Here is a 15,756-nt window from a genome sequence, read left to right as displayed (position 1 = left end):
ATGGCCACTCGGAACAGTGAAGGAAGAGTCTTCATGTTCAATGCCCAGAACAAAAGGGGGGAGAGAGTTGTTTTGGGTTGGTGCACTACTTGTAAGTGTATCTTGGGTTTTTTATGTTGATTTAATTAAAAAAAGAAAAAAAAAATTTTTATTTCCTGTGCGGCCCGATACCAATCGATCCACGGACCAGTACCGGGCCGCGGCCCGGTGGTTGGGGACCACTGAGGTAAACAACCAACAGTATGTCAGAAAGCTAGCTAAAACGGTACACATATTCATAATATAGTATACATTTTAACTGACCTTTATTTTACTATTTTTGTCTTTTTTTAGGTGGCTAAAATACGCGGTGCTGCTGACCGCCGTCTAACGTTACGTGTGATATATTGACTAACGTAACCCTGCTTAAAAAAAAAATCACTGAACAAAAAGTATGAATAAGGTAGTGAACTGCAACAGATTCCCGTGTTTGCAATAACGTTATAACGTTAGCAGTGAGTTTACAGCCTCACTGATTTAACTACACAGCAAATAAAAGTCACGTTACTGCCAATAAATGTTATCTTACATTCAAAACTTACCGTTCTTTGTGCAACTTCAAATGCCGGACGAAGTTGGAAGTTGTTGCCTCTCCATCAGTAATTTTCGAACCGCATGTGTTGCATACTACAAACCGTTTTGTGTTGACCACCTCGTAATTTTTATACCCAAACAAAATTATTTTAGGTATCATTTTTTGTTCACTGGCGTGTGGTTTGGACATGTCTTCTTCGTTGGTTGTCCTGCAATTTGATTGGATGAATGCTGTGTGATGAAAACAAAGTAGATCTAATTTGATTGGCTGTTGTACTGAGACCACACCAGCGGACACACGCAACGCTGATAGACAAGTACACAATGAAAAATACGGAGCGCTCCCAAATAACTTTTTCATCTTTGGGTTTTGGGGAAAGTAGCAAGTCATGTCAAGTCATGTCAATTCAAAAGGCTCAAGTCCAAGTGAAGTCACAAGTCATTGATGTTAAAGTCTAAGTCGAGTTGCAAGTCTTTTTACATTTTGTCAAGTCGAGTCTAAAGTCATCAAATTCATGACTCGAGTCTGACTCGAGTCCAAGTCATGTGACTCGAGTCCACACCTCTGGTAAGTCAACATTTACTTAGCGATAAGTCAACATTTACTTAGTGGTAAATCAACATATATTTAGTGGTAAGTCAACATTTATTTAGTGGTAAGTCAAAATGTACTTTAATTTTGAGTGAAAATGTATAATTTATATACATTTTATCATTTATATTGAGTGAAATATCTAACTTACCTCCAATGAAGACTCAAATGTATTTTGTGGGAAATAACTAATTTCTTTAATGTGAAATATTGAGTAATGCATGCCATTTTCATTTGAGTGAAATATATAATATATTTTGAGTAAAATATGTAAATTATTTTGCGTGAAATATATAACATTTTAAAATAAATACGTAATTTAGTTTGCGTGAACCATCTGATTTATTTTGAGTAAAATATATGTATTTAGTGGTAAGTCAACATTTATTTAGCGATAAGTCAACATTTACTTAGTGGTAAGTCAACATTTACTTAAATTTTGAGTGAAAGTTTATAATTTATATAAATGTTATCATTTACATTGAGTGAAATATCTAAGGAATTTTGACTGAAATATGTAATTTAGTTTGCATGAAATATCTGATTTATTTTGAGTAAAATATCTAAATAACTGACTAAAATATGTAATATATTTTGAGTGAAATATATAATTTATTTAGTGTAAAATATACAATATATTTTGAGTAAAATATGTAATATATTTTGAGCGATGTATGTAAATTATTTTGCGTGAAATATATAATATTTTAAAATAATTATCTAATTCGTTTTGAGTTAAATATGTCACCCTGATGTGGGATCTGAGCCGAGGATGTCGTTGTTGCTTGTGCAGCCCTTTGAGACACTCGTGATTTAGGGCTATATAAGTAAACTTTGATTGATTGATTGATTGAGTGATTGATTGAAGTGCAATATCTCATTTATTTGATGCAATTTCATGCTTTGGATTTGACTTACAAGTAAACAGTGTAAATAATGTTATTCATACAGTACATTTGAGATCAGTAAGCAGGTTAGTGTCTCTAGTTTGATGTGTAAAACATGTTTACATGAGCACCGCCGATCTTTGCAGGCGCGCCTGTCTTGTTGTTTACGAGTGAGGACCCCCTGATGTTTGTCTATGATTAGCTATTCCCTGTTAAGCAAGGCGACTTTGTAAATCAGTGGACAAGTGAAGCCTGGTTAATAAAGGCCTGACAGGGCCGACGTATCACCAGGGGACGCAGCCTCCACAACAACGTGCTGGTGAGCGAGTGAACGGACTTGCATGCACTTGTACTTACTCTCCACAATGAGTGTGACGGGCTGACTGGTTTTGTTCTCCCCGTTCTTGTCATTGACGGCCTGGGCGTAGTAACGACCTGCGTCGGGCGCCACTGTTGACAGGATGACCAGAGTGTTGTCCAGACTGATGGCCCTGAGAAACAACAATAATTAAACACATACCAATGTGCAGGGCCGGCCCCTGGCATAAACACCATATGCGGTTGTTCGGGACCACAACCAGTAGAAGCACCACATGAATATGGCGACTGATCACTTCAATATCTGATCATCAACGTGGTCGTCATGTTCTACATGTGTTTGCTTGTTCTACTTTCATGGACTAAATTGCCTCATAGACACAATTACACTTTCTCTCTGCTCAACATTTACTTAATGGTAAGTCAACACATACTTAGTGGTATGTCAACATAAATTTAGTGGTAAGTCAACATTTATTTAGTGGTAAGTCAACATTTATTTAGTGGTAAGTCAACATATATTTAGTGGAAAGTCAACATTTATTTTGTGGTAAATCAAAACATATATTTAGTGGTAAGTCAATATATATTTAGTGGTAAGTCAACATTTATTTTGTGGTAAATCAAAACATATATTTAGTGGTAAGTCAACATTTACTTAGTGGTAAGTCAACGTTTATTTAGTGGTAAGTCAACATGTATTTAGTGGTAAGTCAACATTTTATTTAGTGGCAAGTCAACATATATTTAGTGGTAAGTCAACATTTTTTAGTAGCAAGTCAACATATATTTAGTGGTAAGTCAACATATATTTAGTGGTAAGTCAACATTTACCTAGTGGTAAGTCAACATTTACTTAGTGGTAAGTCAACATATATTTAGTGGTAAGTCAACATATATTTAACATATTTAGTGGTAAGTCAACATTTACTTTGTGGTAAGTCAACATTTATTTATTGGTAAGGAAACATTTACTTAGTGGTAAGTCAACATTTATTTATTGGTAAGTAAAGATTTACTTAGTGGTAAGTCAACATTTACTTAGTGGCAAGTCAACATATATTTAGTAGTAAGTCAACATTTACTTAGTGGTAAGTCAACATTTATTTCGTGGTAAGTCAACATTTACTTAGTGGTAAGTCAACATTTACTTAGTGGCAAGTCAACATATATTTAGTAGTAAGTCAACATTTACTTAGTGGTAAGTCAACATTTATTTCGTGGTAAGTCAACATTTACTTAGTGGTAAGTCAACATTTACTTAGTGGTAAGTCAACATTTACTTCGTGGTAAGCCAACATATATTTAGTGTAAGTCAACATATATTTAGTGTAAGTCAACATGTATTTATTGGCAAGTCAACATATATTTAGTGGTAAGTCAACATTTATTTAGTGGGAAGTCAACATTTATTTAGTGGTAAGTCAACATTCATTTAGTGGCAAGTCAACATATATTTAGTGGTAAGTCAACATGTATTTAGTGGTAAGTCAACATTTATTTAGTGGTAAGTCAACATATATTTAGTGGTAAGTCAACATTTATTTTGTGGTAAATCAAACATATATTTAGTGGTACGTCAACATTTACTTAGTGGTAAGTCAACATATATTTAGTGGTAAGTCAACATTTACCTAGTGGTAAGTCAACATTTACTTAGTGGTAAGTCAACATATATTTAGTGGTAAGTCAACATATATTTAACATATATTTAGTGGTAAGTCAATATTTACTTGGTGGTAAGTCAACATTTATTTATTGGTAAGTAAACATTTACTTAGTGGTAAGTCAACATTTACTTAGTGGCAAGTCAACATTTACTTAGTGGTAAGTCAACATATATTTAGTGGTAAGTCAACATTTATTTAGTGGCAAGTCAACATATATTTAGTGGCAAGTCAACATATATTTAGTGGCAAGTCAACATATATTTAGTGGTAAGTCAACATGTATTTACTGGTAAGTCAACATGTATTCAGTGGTAAGTCAACATTTATTTAGTGATAAGTCAACATTTACTTAGTGGTAAGTCAACATTTATTTATTGGTAAGTCAACATTTATTTAGTGGTAAGTCAACATTTATTTAGTGGCAAGTCAACATATATTTAGTGGTAAGTCAACATTTATTTAGTGGTAAGTCAACATTTTTTTAGTGGTAAGTCAACATTTATTTAGTGGCAAGTCAACATATATTTAGTGGTAAGTCGACATATATTTTGTGGAAAGTCAACATTTACTTAGTGGTAAGTCAACATATATTTAGTGGTAAGTCATAATTTATTTAGTGTTAAGTCAACATATATTTAACTTATATTTAGTGGTAAGTCAACATTTACTTTGTGGTAAGTCAACATGTATTTATTGGTAAGTAAACATTTACTTAGTGGTAAGTCAACATTTACTTAGTGGCAAGTCAACATTTACTTAGTGGTAAGTCAACATATATTTAGTGGTAAATCAACATATATTTAGTGGTAAGTCAACATTTATTTAGTGGTAAGTCAACATATATTTAGTGGTAAGTAAACATTTACTTATTGGTAAGTCAACATTTATTTAGTGGCAAGTCAACATACATTTAGTGGAAAGTCAACATTTATTTAGTGGTAAGTCAACATTTATTTAGTGGTAAGTCAACATTTACTTGGTGGTAAGTCAACATTTACTTAGTTTAAGTCAACATTTATTAAGTGTTAAGTCAACATTTACGTAGTGGTGAGTCAACATTTATTTAGTGTTAAGTCAACATTAAATGAATAAGCTTATCGACTATGGTGTCGGCATGGACTACAAAGGTGGACGCGCACACTTTTTCAGGATGTATGCAGATCCCAAATACAGATCAGCAGGTACCAGAAGGTAAGAAAAGTTTATTTTGCATAATATTGCGAAACAAAACGCCAGATAGTATGTCTTACCTTATACACACACCATAATAATACTCCTATGTTTAATGCGCCGACAATCAAGCGGTGCGGCTTCATAGCTTACCAAAGTCCTACTAAAATATTTTGATAGATTATTTGAGCACCGTGTGTAATGTTCTATATTTTCAACGGAACATTTAAAATGTTGGTGTTGTTTACTTGAGACCCATCATAGTGCAGCCTACACTTATCTCTTATGTTTGACTGCCATCTATCCACAGGTCACACTTATCATTATACCATGTACCAAAGAAAATAGCTTCGAGGTGGGTGACTTCAACCAAACGTATTCCTTATATTATGCGCACCGGGTTATAAGGCGCACTGTCTAGTTTTGAGAAAAAGAAAAAAAAGGATTGTCAATCGTCAGTTGTACAAAAATAGCCATCTTTGTGGTCTATTACCAAGTCTGCCATGATTAGAACACACAAACGTTTGTTTCCGGAAGTAGGAACACGCAAGTGCGCCTTATGGTGTAACGGCACTTGCACAATCCCTCACGCCTGCTGGCAGCTCCGCCACGCGCCCGCTTGGCTGCAGACAATCAACAATCAGCGCACTTGGATCTGATGAGGGCAGACGGCATAAAGACCAGCGGACCCGAAGATCCAGTGCCGGAACGTAGTTCACTCTGTGTAGTAAGCATCCCGTCTCTGGCTTCCCTCCTCGTACCTGCTCTCTGCACTGCAAAAACTGAAATCTAAGTAAGATTAAATATCTCAAATAAGGGTGATATTTGCTTATTTCATGTCTGATAAGATAATTTTTCTCACTAAGCAGATTTTATGTTAGTGTTTTACTTGTTTTAAGGGTTTTGGTCCTAAATGATCTCAGTAAGATATTACAGCTTGTTGCTGAGATTTGATGACCTATATTGAGTAAAACATGCTTGAAACTAGAATATCAACTGTTGCAAAGCTGTGTCATCAACACTCACAAGTATAAAACTACTTTTTTAAAGTAATAATTTCTTATTTCAAGCATGAAAAAAAAATCATGATGTCGAGCGCATATCATTATGTCAAGATAATGGCACTAGCATTTACTTCATTTAAGAATATTTTTCAACATATTGAGCAAAATGGTCTCATTTTCTTTTCTACCAAGAAAAGTGCACTTGTTATTAGTGAGAATATACTTATTTTAAGGTATTTTTGGGTTCATTGAGGTTAGCTAATTTTACTTGTTTTGGAAAGTTTTGACAAGCTGAATATTCTTGTTCTATTGGCAGATAATTTTGCTTAGTTCAAATAAAATACCCCTAATTTTTGTATTTTTTTTTTCTGGTTTTTGAACACTGACTTTTTGCAGTGTGTGCTTTCCCTCTGCCCGTGTCTTATATGTCGTCCGTGTTCCCCGCAGTGTTCCCTCCGAATCCCGTGATTGAGCTGTGCTTCCCTCGATGCCCCGCTCGGACACGGACCTCGACGCCTCTCTCCAGCCCCCGACCTCTCGCTCGCCCACGGACTGCCTTCTCGCCTTGCCCTTCCGGACTGTCGAAGGATTCATCCAACATGCACGAACAACATCCCCTGGTAACATTTACATTGTTAATACGTCACATCGTCTCAACCCACGCACTTCTAGTAGCATACACACCCCAGCAAATCATCAGCTTCAATAAACCTATCGAACTGGTTCCTGCCGTTGTGTCGTCTCCTTATTTTATTCTGGAAAAATAGTTTTTCCTTGCAAAAGTATGATTTTATTTTTGGAATATATCGTCGTTTACTCTGGTTAAATCATGTTCGTTTTTCATTATAAAATTACGGAGCCGCTTAAGGGACATGGGGGAAAAAAACGTTTTATATATATATATATTTTATTTTTTATTTTTTTATTTTTTTAGACATGTATCTCGTGCGCACGAGATACATGTCTAAAAAAAATTAAAAAAATGATAATAATTACAACTTTTTTTTTCTTTTTTTTAATAACTTTATAAAAAAGTTTCTCGTGCGCACAAGATAGTTTTTCGTGCGCACAAGATAGTTTTTCGTGCGCACAAGATACATGTCTAAAAAAATAAATAAAAATTAAAAATTATTATTAAAAAAAAATCCCCCATGTCCTTTTAGGGCAGGGGTCCCCAAACTTTTTGACTCATGGGCCACATTGGGTTAAAAAAATTTGTCCGGGGGCCGGGCTGTATATATATATATATATATATATATATATATATATATATAAATTTGGCCGGGGGCCGGGCTGTATATATATATATATATATATATATATATATATATATATATATATATATATATATATATATATATATATATATATATACATATATATATACATATATATATATATATATATACATATATACATATATATATATATATATATATATATATATATATATATATATATATATACAGCCCGTGGGCCGTGGGCCGGGCTATATATATATATATATATATATATATATATATATATATATATATATATATATATATATATATATATATATATATACAGCCCGGCCCACGGACAATTTTTTTTAACCCAATGCGGCCCATGAGTCAAAAAGTTTGGGGATCCCTGCCCTAAAAGGACATGGGGGATTTTTTTTAAAATAATTATTATTTTTTTTTATTTATTTTTTTAGACATGTATCTTGTGCGCACGAAAAACTATCTTGTGCGCACGAGAAACTTTATTTTTTTTATTTTTTTTAGACATGTATCTCGTGCGCACGAGAAACTTTCTATAAAGTTATTAAAAAAAAGAAAAAAAATGTTATTATTTTTTTATTTTTTTTTAGACATGTATCTCGTGCGCACAAGAAAGTCTCTCGTGCGCACGAGATACATGTCTAATTTTTTTTTTTTAAATAAATAAAAAATATATAAAACTTTTTTTTTTCCCCCATGTCTTTTTAGCGGCTCCGTAATTTTATAATGAAAAACGAACATGGTTTAACCAGAATAAACTACTATATATTCCAAAGATAAAATCATACTTTTGCAAGGAAAAAATACACACAAATCAAACTCTTATAAAGTAAGGAGACTACACAACACAATTTATTTTTTATTTTTTTTCTAAGACATGTACCGTATTTTTCGGACTATAAGTCGCAGTTTTTTTCATAGTTTGGCCGGGCTCCAGTGCGACTTATATATGTTTTTTTCCTTTTTTATTATGCATTTTCGGCAGGTGCGACTTATACTCGGGTGCGACTTATACTCCGAAAAATATGGTATGTATATACATATATACACATGTATATGTATATATATATATATATATATATATATATATATATATATATATATATATATATATATATATATATATATATATATATATATATATATACATACATTGTCTTTTTAATCCGTTTTGACATTGAACATTTTCACGTTATCGATGGGAACGTTCATTTTTAGACAATATGATTTGCCTGAGCGGCTAGGAGACACCGAGAGTAACAAGCGGTAGAAAATGGATTAGAAAGGAAAGATTAAAAAAAAATAAAAAATAAATAAAAAAATTAACTCGGGACTTCCCGTGGGCCGGATTTTGGATGCTGGGGGGCCGGATACAGCCCGCGGGCCGTAGTTTGGGGACCCCTGCTTTAGGGGCTCCGTATAAAATCAAAATATAGTTTTTTAATTCTTTTTTTTTTTTTTTTTTTTTTCATAACTTTACCAAGTATTTTTATATATTTAAAACAATAAAAAAGTACTTCACTCTTTTCAGTGTGACTAAGAGTTGTTGGCACTTTTGCAGCGTGCAGCAGTGCACGTAAATAGATGGCTGCAACAGATGGCCCTAATTGGCCCAGCAGACGAAGCCCCCAATTATGCAACACACACACACATACAGTACAGTCGAAAATTATACTCGCAAAATCCAACCTCAACTCTGATGGATTGCACCCCCGCCCCCAAATGTCTTCTTGTTTCCATTTTAATTCCATTCGAAATAATTCTGCCAAGAAGAGGAATAGGTGGATACATGAGTGTTTGCAGCACCCGTTTAAATTGTGCATATGTGTATGTGTGTGTGTGTGTGTGAGTGTGTGTGTGTGTGTGTGTGTGTGTTACAGTAGATGCTGGAGGACTGGATGGTGTTTAGGGCTGTCGGTCGTCTCATGTGAGAGGAGCCCATTAAATGAGAGCTGACGCTAAGCACACAGTCAGATTAGCCTCGACAAAACTGCCAGCATCTGCTTGATCAGTGCAGGATAAACACACACACACACACACACACATAAACACACGTGCGTGCAATCACACACATATTAATGCATATATATAAGGCCGTGAATATGGATGTATGTCAATACAAAGCCGGCAAACATGTGCTGGATGTACAGTACTGTATGATGTCTGCATCGTCCAACTGAAAAATAAGTCGTCTTCGCCTCCCGTCACAGTCATCCCTCTTTGTTGTCTTGCAGGCTAAATAAGCTTGCTCTCCAAATAAAAGAGGATGCTTTAAGTCCTGGTGTCAATTAAAGACAGCCCCTGCCTGCAAGTTGAATACATAATGCATGAAGAGCCCGTCCGGACCTAATGAATCTCAGGTGATTGCTGCCTTCGCAGTGACTCGTCAGGAGGATTGCATACATCCAGAGTTGTGTCACTGCACGGACAGATTGGGTGAGATTCACACACACACACACACACACACACACACACACACACACACACACACACACACACAAACACTCACCCGCTCACGTGTGCACACACGTGGACACAAACAGTATTAATTGAGGAGGCACTTTCGTCCATCCATCCATCCCTTTTCTGCCGCTTGTACCTCTCGGGGTCGCGGGGGGTGCTGGAGCCTATCCCAGCTGCATTCGGGCGGAAGGCGGGGTACACCCTGGACAAGTCGCCACCTCATCGCAGGGCCAACACAAATAGACAGACAACATTCACACTCACATTAACACACTAGGGCCAATTTAGTGTTGCCAATCAACCTATCCCCAGGTGCATGTCTTTGGAGGTGGGTGTAATTGGTTCCCCTGCAGCCTTCTATGTATATATATATATATATATATATATATATATATATATATATATATATATATATATATATATATATATGTTAGGTCTGGAAAAAAAACGGAGGCTACTTCATCCCTACAAGCCTGTTTCGCAGGTTTCCCTGCTCTTCAGGGGATCCGCCTTCGCCCGGTATTGAGCACTTTCTAACAGATAAACCACAGTAACATCGGCTATATATGTTTATATGTGTACATATACCTACATGTATACATCTACTGTATATATATGTGTATATATGTATATATACATATGTGTATATATGTATATATACATACATATATATTTAACTATATTTATAACTATATATATATAACTATATATATATATATATATATATATATATATATATATATATATATATATATATATATATATATATATATATATATATATATATATATATATACATACATATACATGTATATATGTATATACATGTGTGTATATATATTTACATCTTCTTCTTCTTCTTCTCACCCCGGTAGGGTGGTATCTGTGTCATCCTCAAGCTTGGTTCCTCTACCAGAGGCCTGGGAGTTTGAGGGTTCTGCGCAGTATCTTGACTGTTCTTAGGACTGAGGCTTCAGATGTTGTTAACTGGGATCTGTTGGAGCCACTCTCCCAGTTTAGGGGGTTTATGCTCCGAGCGCCCCCCACTACCACGGGGACCACGCGAGCCTTGACCTTCCACATCCGTATATATATATATATATATACATATATTTACATATACGTATATACACACATATATATATATATATATATATATATATATATATATATATATATATATATATATATATATATATATATATACATATATATATATATATATATATATATATATATATATATATATATATATATATATATATATATATATATATATATATATATATATATATATATACCCTTCAATTATTACAGTATTTTATTACAAACTAATTCTGCCCACATTATAGGCAAGGCAACTTAATTTGTATAGCACTTTTCATACGCAAGGCAGACTCAAAGTGCTTCACAGACAACAAAGTGAAATGAAAGAAAATAAAAGCAAAATTAAAATGCAGACAATAAAAATAAAAAAAACAGTGCGGACGTTAAAAGTTAAAAGATTAAAAGATTTAGCTGAAAGTTGAGGTGAACATAAAAGTTTTCAGTCTAGTTTTAAAAGTAGTCAGAGTTGGGGAAAGTCTGACATCTTCAGGAAGTTTATTCCAGTTTTTTGTTGCATAGTGACTGAATGATGCTCTCCCTTGATTTGAGTTTACTCTGGGAACCGGTCTTAGTGATTTAGAGGACTTATATAGTGGGAGCATATCAATGATATACTTCGGCCCTAGACCATGTAGTGATTTATATGTGAGCAGGAGGATTTTGAAATCAATTCTCTGATGTACAGGGAGCCAATGTAAGGATTTAAGAATTGGTGTAATGTGCTCACATTTTTTGGTCTTTGTTAGAACTTTACAGCAGCGTTCTGAACAAGCTGTAGCTGCCTGACAGTTTTTTTGGGAAGTCCTGCAAGGAGACCATTACAATAGTCTAGCCTACTGGTAATAAAGGCATGTACAAGTTTTTCTAGGTCTTGAGCTGACATGAGTCCCCTAAGTCTTGTTACATTTTTGAGGTGATACTAGGCCGATTTTGTTACTGATTTGATGTGACTGTCGAAATGTAAATCAGAATCTAAAAAATTATGATTTTTATTTTCGTGTAAAATTGCACGTCTTTCTTGCAGTATTGTGACTTCTTTCCACAGTCACAAAAACTACCTTTATTCTAATAATATATCAAGTATATTCTGATAATACAGTAAATTTAAAATATTACAAATTAATTATGGCAGTATTTTGCATTTTTATTCAAAATGTCGCTGCCACCCCCCCAAACAAAAATCTAACTTTGTTCTTAAATTTATTATAACAAACAATAAAAAATAAAAAAAACGCTTAAAAAAATATACCTCATCTGTAACATTATGCCTTTTTTTATAATTTGCAAATTGTAAAAAATACCACTAAATTCCTGTTGTTTAATATTTTCTCTTGTAAAAATATGACTGTTTTATTGTTGTATCTAATTATCAAAAGGTAAAAAATACCACTAAATTCCTGTAGTTTAATATTTTCTCTTTATTCGTGTCGTATCTAATTAAATAGGCATTCAGTAATTCATGCTATTTCTGAATTTCTCACTTATTATTGCTTCATCCCCGCCAAAAAAAAAATCTAAATGTATTCATGAAATATTAAAACAACAACTGTTTAAAGAAAGATTTAATTCGTCACTATTTTGATTTTTTTTTCATTAATCATGTAACATTTTTGTTGTTGTAATAGTTATAAAACAATCTGTTTTTTTTTTCAGAATATTACAGGTTTATTCTATTTATAACCACACATTTTACAGCTTTATAAATTAACTATTTACTATATTCCAAAAATGTTGCCTTATTATTTATGTCAATTAGTTCTGTTTTTGAAAAATGAAAACTTAATTTTCCGGTTTTTCTCAATTTTATCACAGAAAATTAAAAAAAATTTCAGAATAACATTTTTTTTGCTAGTAAAATGTCATTATTTGTTGTTGTTTTCTTTTTTTGATACAAAATCTTAAATGAAATGGTACCTTTAGAATTTCTTACTTGAAAAGTTACATATTATACTGTATGTAATATTTTTTGTCGTCATATCATAATTTTTTTCTTACAGTTTTTTCCCCTCAAAATAGAACACATTTTTTTTGTGAAAGTACTACTAAATTCCTGTATGTAGTTTTTTTTTGTCTTATCTAATTCAATAGGCATATTTAATGTATGTTATCTATAAAATAGTTATAAAACAAACTTTTTTTTTTTCAGAATATTACAGGTTTATTCTATTTATAACCACACATTTTACAGCTTTATAAATTAACTATTTACTATATTCCAAAAATGTTGCCTTATTATTTATGTCAATTAATTCTGTTTTTGAAAAATTAAAACTTAATTTTCCGGTTTTTCTCAATTTTATCACAGAAAATAAAACATTTTTTCAGAATACAATTTTTTTTGCTAGTAAAATGTCCTTATTTGTTGTTGGTTTTTTTGATACACAATTTTAAACGAAATGGTACCTTTAGAAATTCTTACTTGAAGAGTTACATATTATACTGTATGTAATATTTTTTGTCGTTATATCATAATTTTTTTCTTACAGTTTTTTCCCCTCAAAATAGAACACATTTGTTTTGTGAAAGTACTACTAAATTCCTGTATGTAGTTTTTTTTTTTTGTCTGATCTAATTCAATAGGCATATTTAATGTATGTTATCTATAAAATTTGTATGCAGTATTGCTTCTTTTTTTCTCAAAGAAACAACAACCTTTCTCTCCAGTTCATACCAAACAGACCCACACAGACCCTTGGCAAGTCATGGAGGAGAGCTGTCAGTCAAACATGGCATCACTTGTCCAATTTGGTCTAATTAGATCCCCCGCTGCCTGCGTGTCTAGCCTTCAATCATTGTGCTTGCAAAGTCAACAGGTGTGTGATATACAGTAATAACCTTCTTTATCATTTACTGAGAGGCCATGCAGTGCAACAACACAATTCCTTCATCTTACAGCAGCCACCCGCATACATACGCACATACGCACGGAGGAAGCCACTGTGCTTACATGCGACTGCTGGAAGGAATCTTGCGTCCGTCTCGGAACCAGGTGATCTGAGGCTTGGGGAAGCTGTGGATGCGCGGGGCGTGGATGAGAGCGCCGTCGCCTTGGGACACAGTTTGAGTCCTGTCGCTTTCTACGAAGCTGCTCATGTCTACGAGAAAGTAAAGCAAAGATGTAGCGTTAAGATGATCGTACTACTGTACTTACTCATTCACATCGACATGTCATCCGCCTTTGTTGTTGTTAAAGACATATATGCATTGCTATGATAGGTTGTGATGCTTTATCTTTCATACAGTTGATATGATTTTTTTCTCCTCTGTTTATTAATATTGACCTAATTTTGTCCGTTAATTTTGTCTATGCACAGTTTCTTTATCCAGCCCTTTTTGTCTGTCCATTATGCATTTTATTATATATCATTTATTATACATCCGTTTTATATAGATTTGTATTTATTTATATTATTAATATTTATTTAAATGTTATTAATATATTTATATTCTTATTTATGTTTAATTTCAGCTCAATTTAAGTGATTGGTTTTTTGGGTTTTTTTTTTTTATATTTTGGGCCGGGGGCTATATTTTTTCAGCTTTTTTTGACTGTCCATTATCTATTTTATTATATATAATTTATTATACATCCGTTTTATATAGCTTTTTAAAATTGATATCATTAATATTTATTTGTATTTAATTAATACATTTATATTCCTATTTATGTTTAATTTAAACTCATTTTAGGTGATTGTTCTTTGTTTTTTTTAACTTTTTTGGGGGGGGGCTATATTTTTTCAGCCCTTTTTGACTCTCCATTATCTATTTTATTATATATAATGTATTAGACATCCGTTTTATATAGCTTTTTAAATTTAAATAATTTATATTTATTTAAATTTTATCAATATATTTATATTCCTAATTATGTTTGATTTCAGCTCATTTAAGGTGATAGTTTTTTTGTTTTTTTTAACATTTTTTGGGCGGGGGGCTATTTTTTTCCAGCCCTTTTTGACTGCCCATTATCTATTTTATTATATATCATTTATTATACATCCGTTTTATGTAGATTGTTTTTATTTATATTATTACTATTTATTTACATTTTATTAATATATTTATATTCTTATTTATGTTTAATTTCAGCTTATTTTAGTTGATTGTTTTTTTATTTTATTTTATTTTTGGGGAGCGGGAGCTTTATTTTTTCATTTATTATACATCTGTTATATACTTATATTTTTTAATTTATATTATTGATATTTATTTGTATTTTATTAACATAATTACATTCTTATTTATGTTTAATATCAGCTCATTTTAGGCGATTGTTTTTTGGGTTTTTTAACATGTTTTGGCCACAGAATTGACATGAACAGTCAAAAACATCAAATGTTTCCCCCCCAACCCCCAACAAGTAACAAAATAAAATAAAACAACAACAACAACAAAATAAACACACATATAGGTATCAATCCCTGAATGGCCCCAGAGCCAAAAAAACATACACAAGGTTAATAAACAACCCACATTTAAATTGTGTTTTAAACGGGGTTAATTGTTTTGTAATTTTTTGGTACTATTTTTTATTGTTATTAAATAAAAAATGTTGCATTTCTTTTAAGCTAGTTTTGTGTGTTTTTTTCTCTTGACAATATATTTGCAAAAATAATGAGGAAATAACTAAGTAGAAACACTTTTATTCATTAATAACCAAATACGGCACTTTACTTACATGCATGAAAGGAGTATGGAATCAAA

At 32.6% G+C, this 15,756-nt stretch overlaps 1 protein-coding gene across 2 annotated transcripts in view; it reads right to left on the bottom strand.

Annotated features, from left to right (window-relative positions):
- Positions 1–15,756, bottom strand: part of sdk2a (sidekick cell adhesion molecule 2a) — a 428,423-nt gene that overhangs the window by 133,240 nt on the left and 279,427 nt on the right. For both annotated transcript variants that reach the window (XM_061974231.1, XM_061974232.1), the window contains exons 5-6: positions 13,997–14,144; positions 2,410–2,543 (exon numbers count right to left, since the gene is read on the bottom strand). In XM_061974231.1, the coding sequence (XP_061830215.1) occupies positions 2,410–2,543; positions 13,997–14,144 (282 nt within the window). The remainder of the gene's footprint in view (positions 1–2,409; positions 2,544–13,996; positions 14,145–15,756) is intronic.

The sequence above is a fragment of the Nerophis lumbriciformis genome, linkage group LG22 (assembly GCF_033978685.3).
Source record: "Nerophis lumbriciformis linkage group LG22, RoL_Nlum_v2.1, whole genome shotgun sequence".
Lineage (NCBI taxonomy): Eukaryota > Metazoa > Chordata > Actinopteri > Syngnathiformes > Syngnathidae > Nerophis > Nerophis lumbriciformis.
Note: the sequence above shows the minus strand (reverse complement) of the source record. Positions and strands in the feature narration are given on the sequence as shown.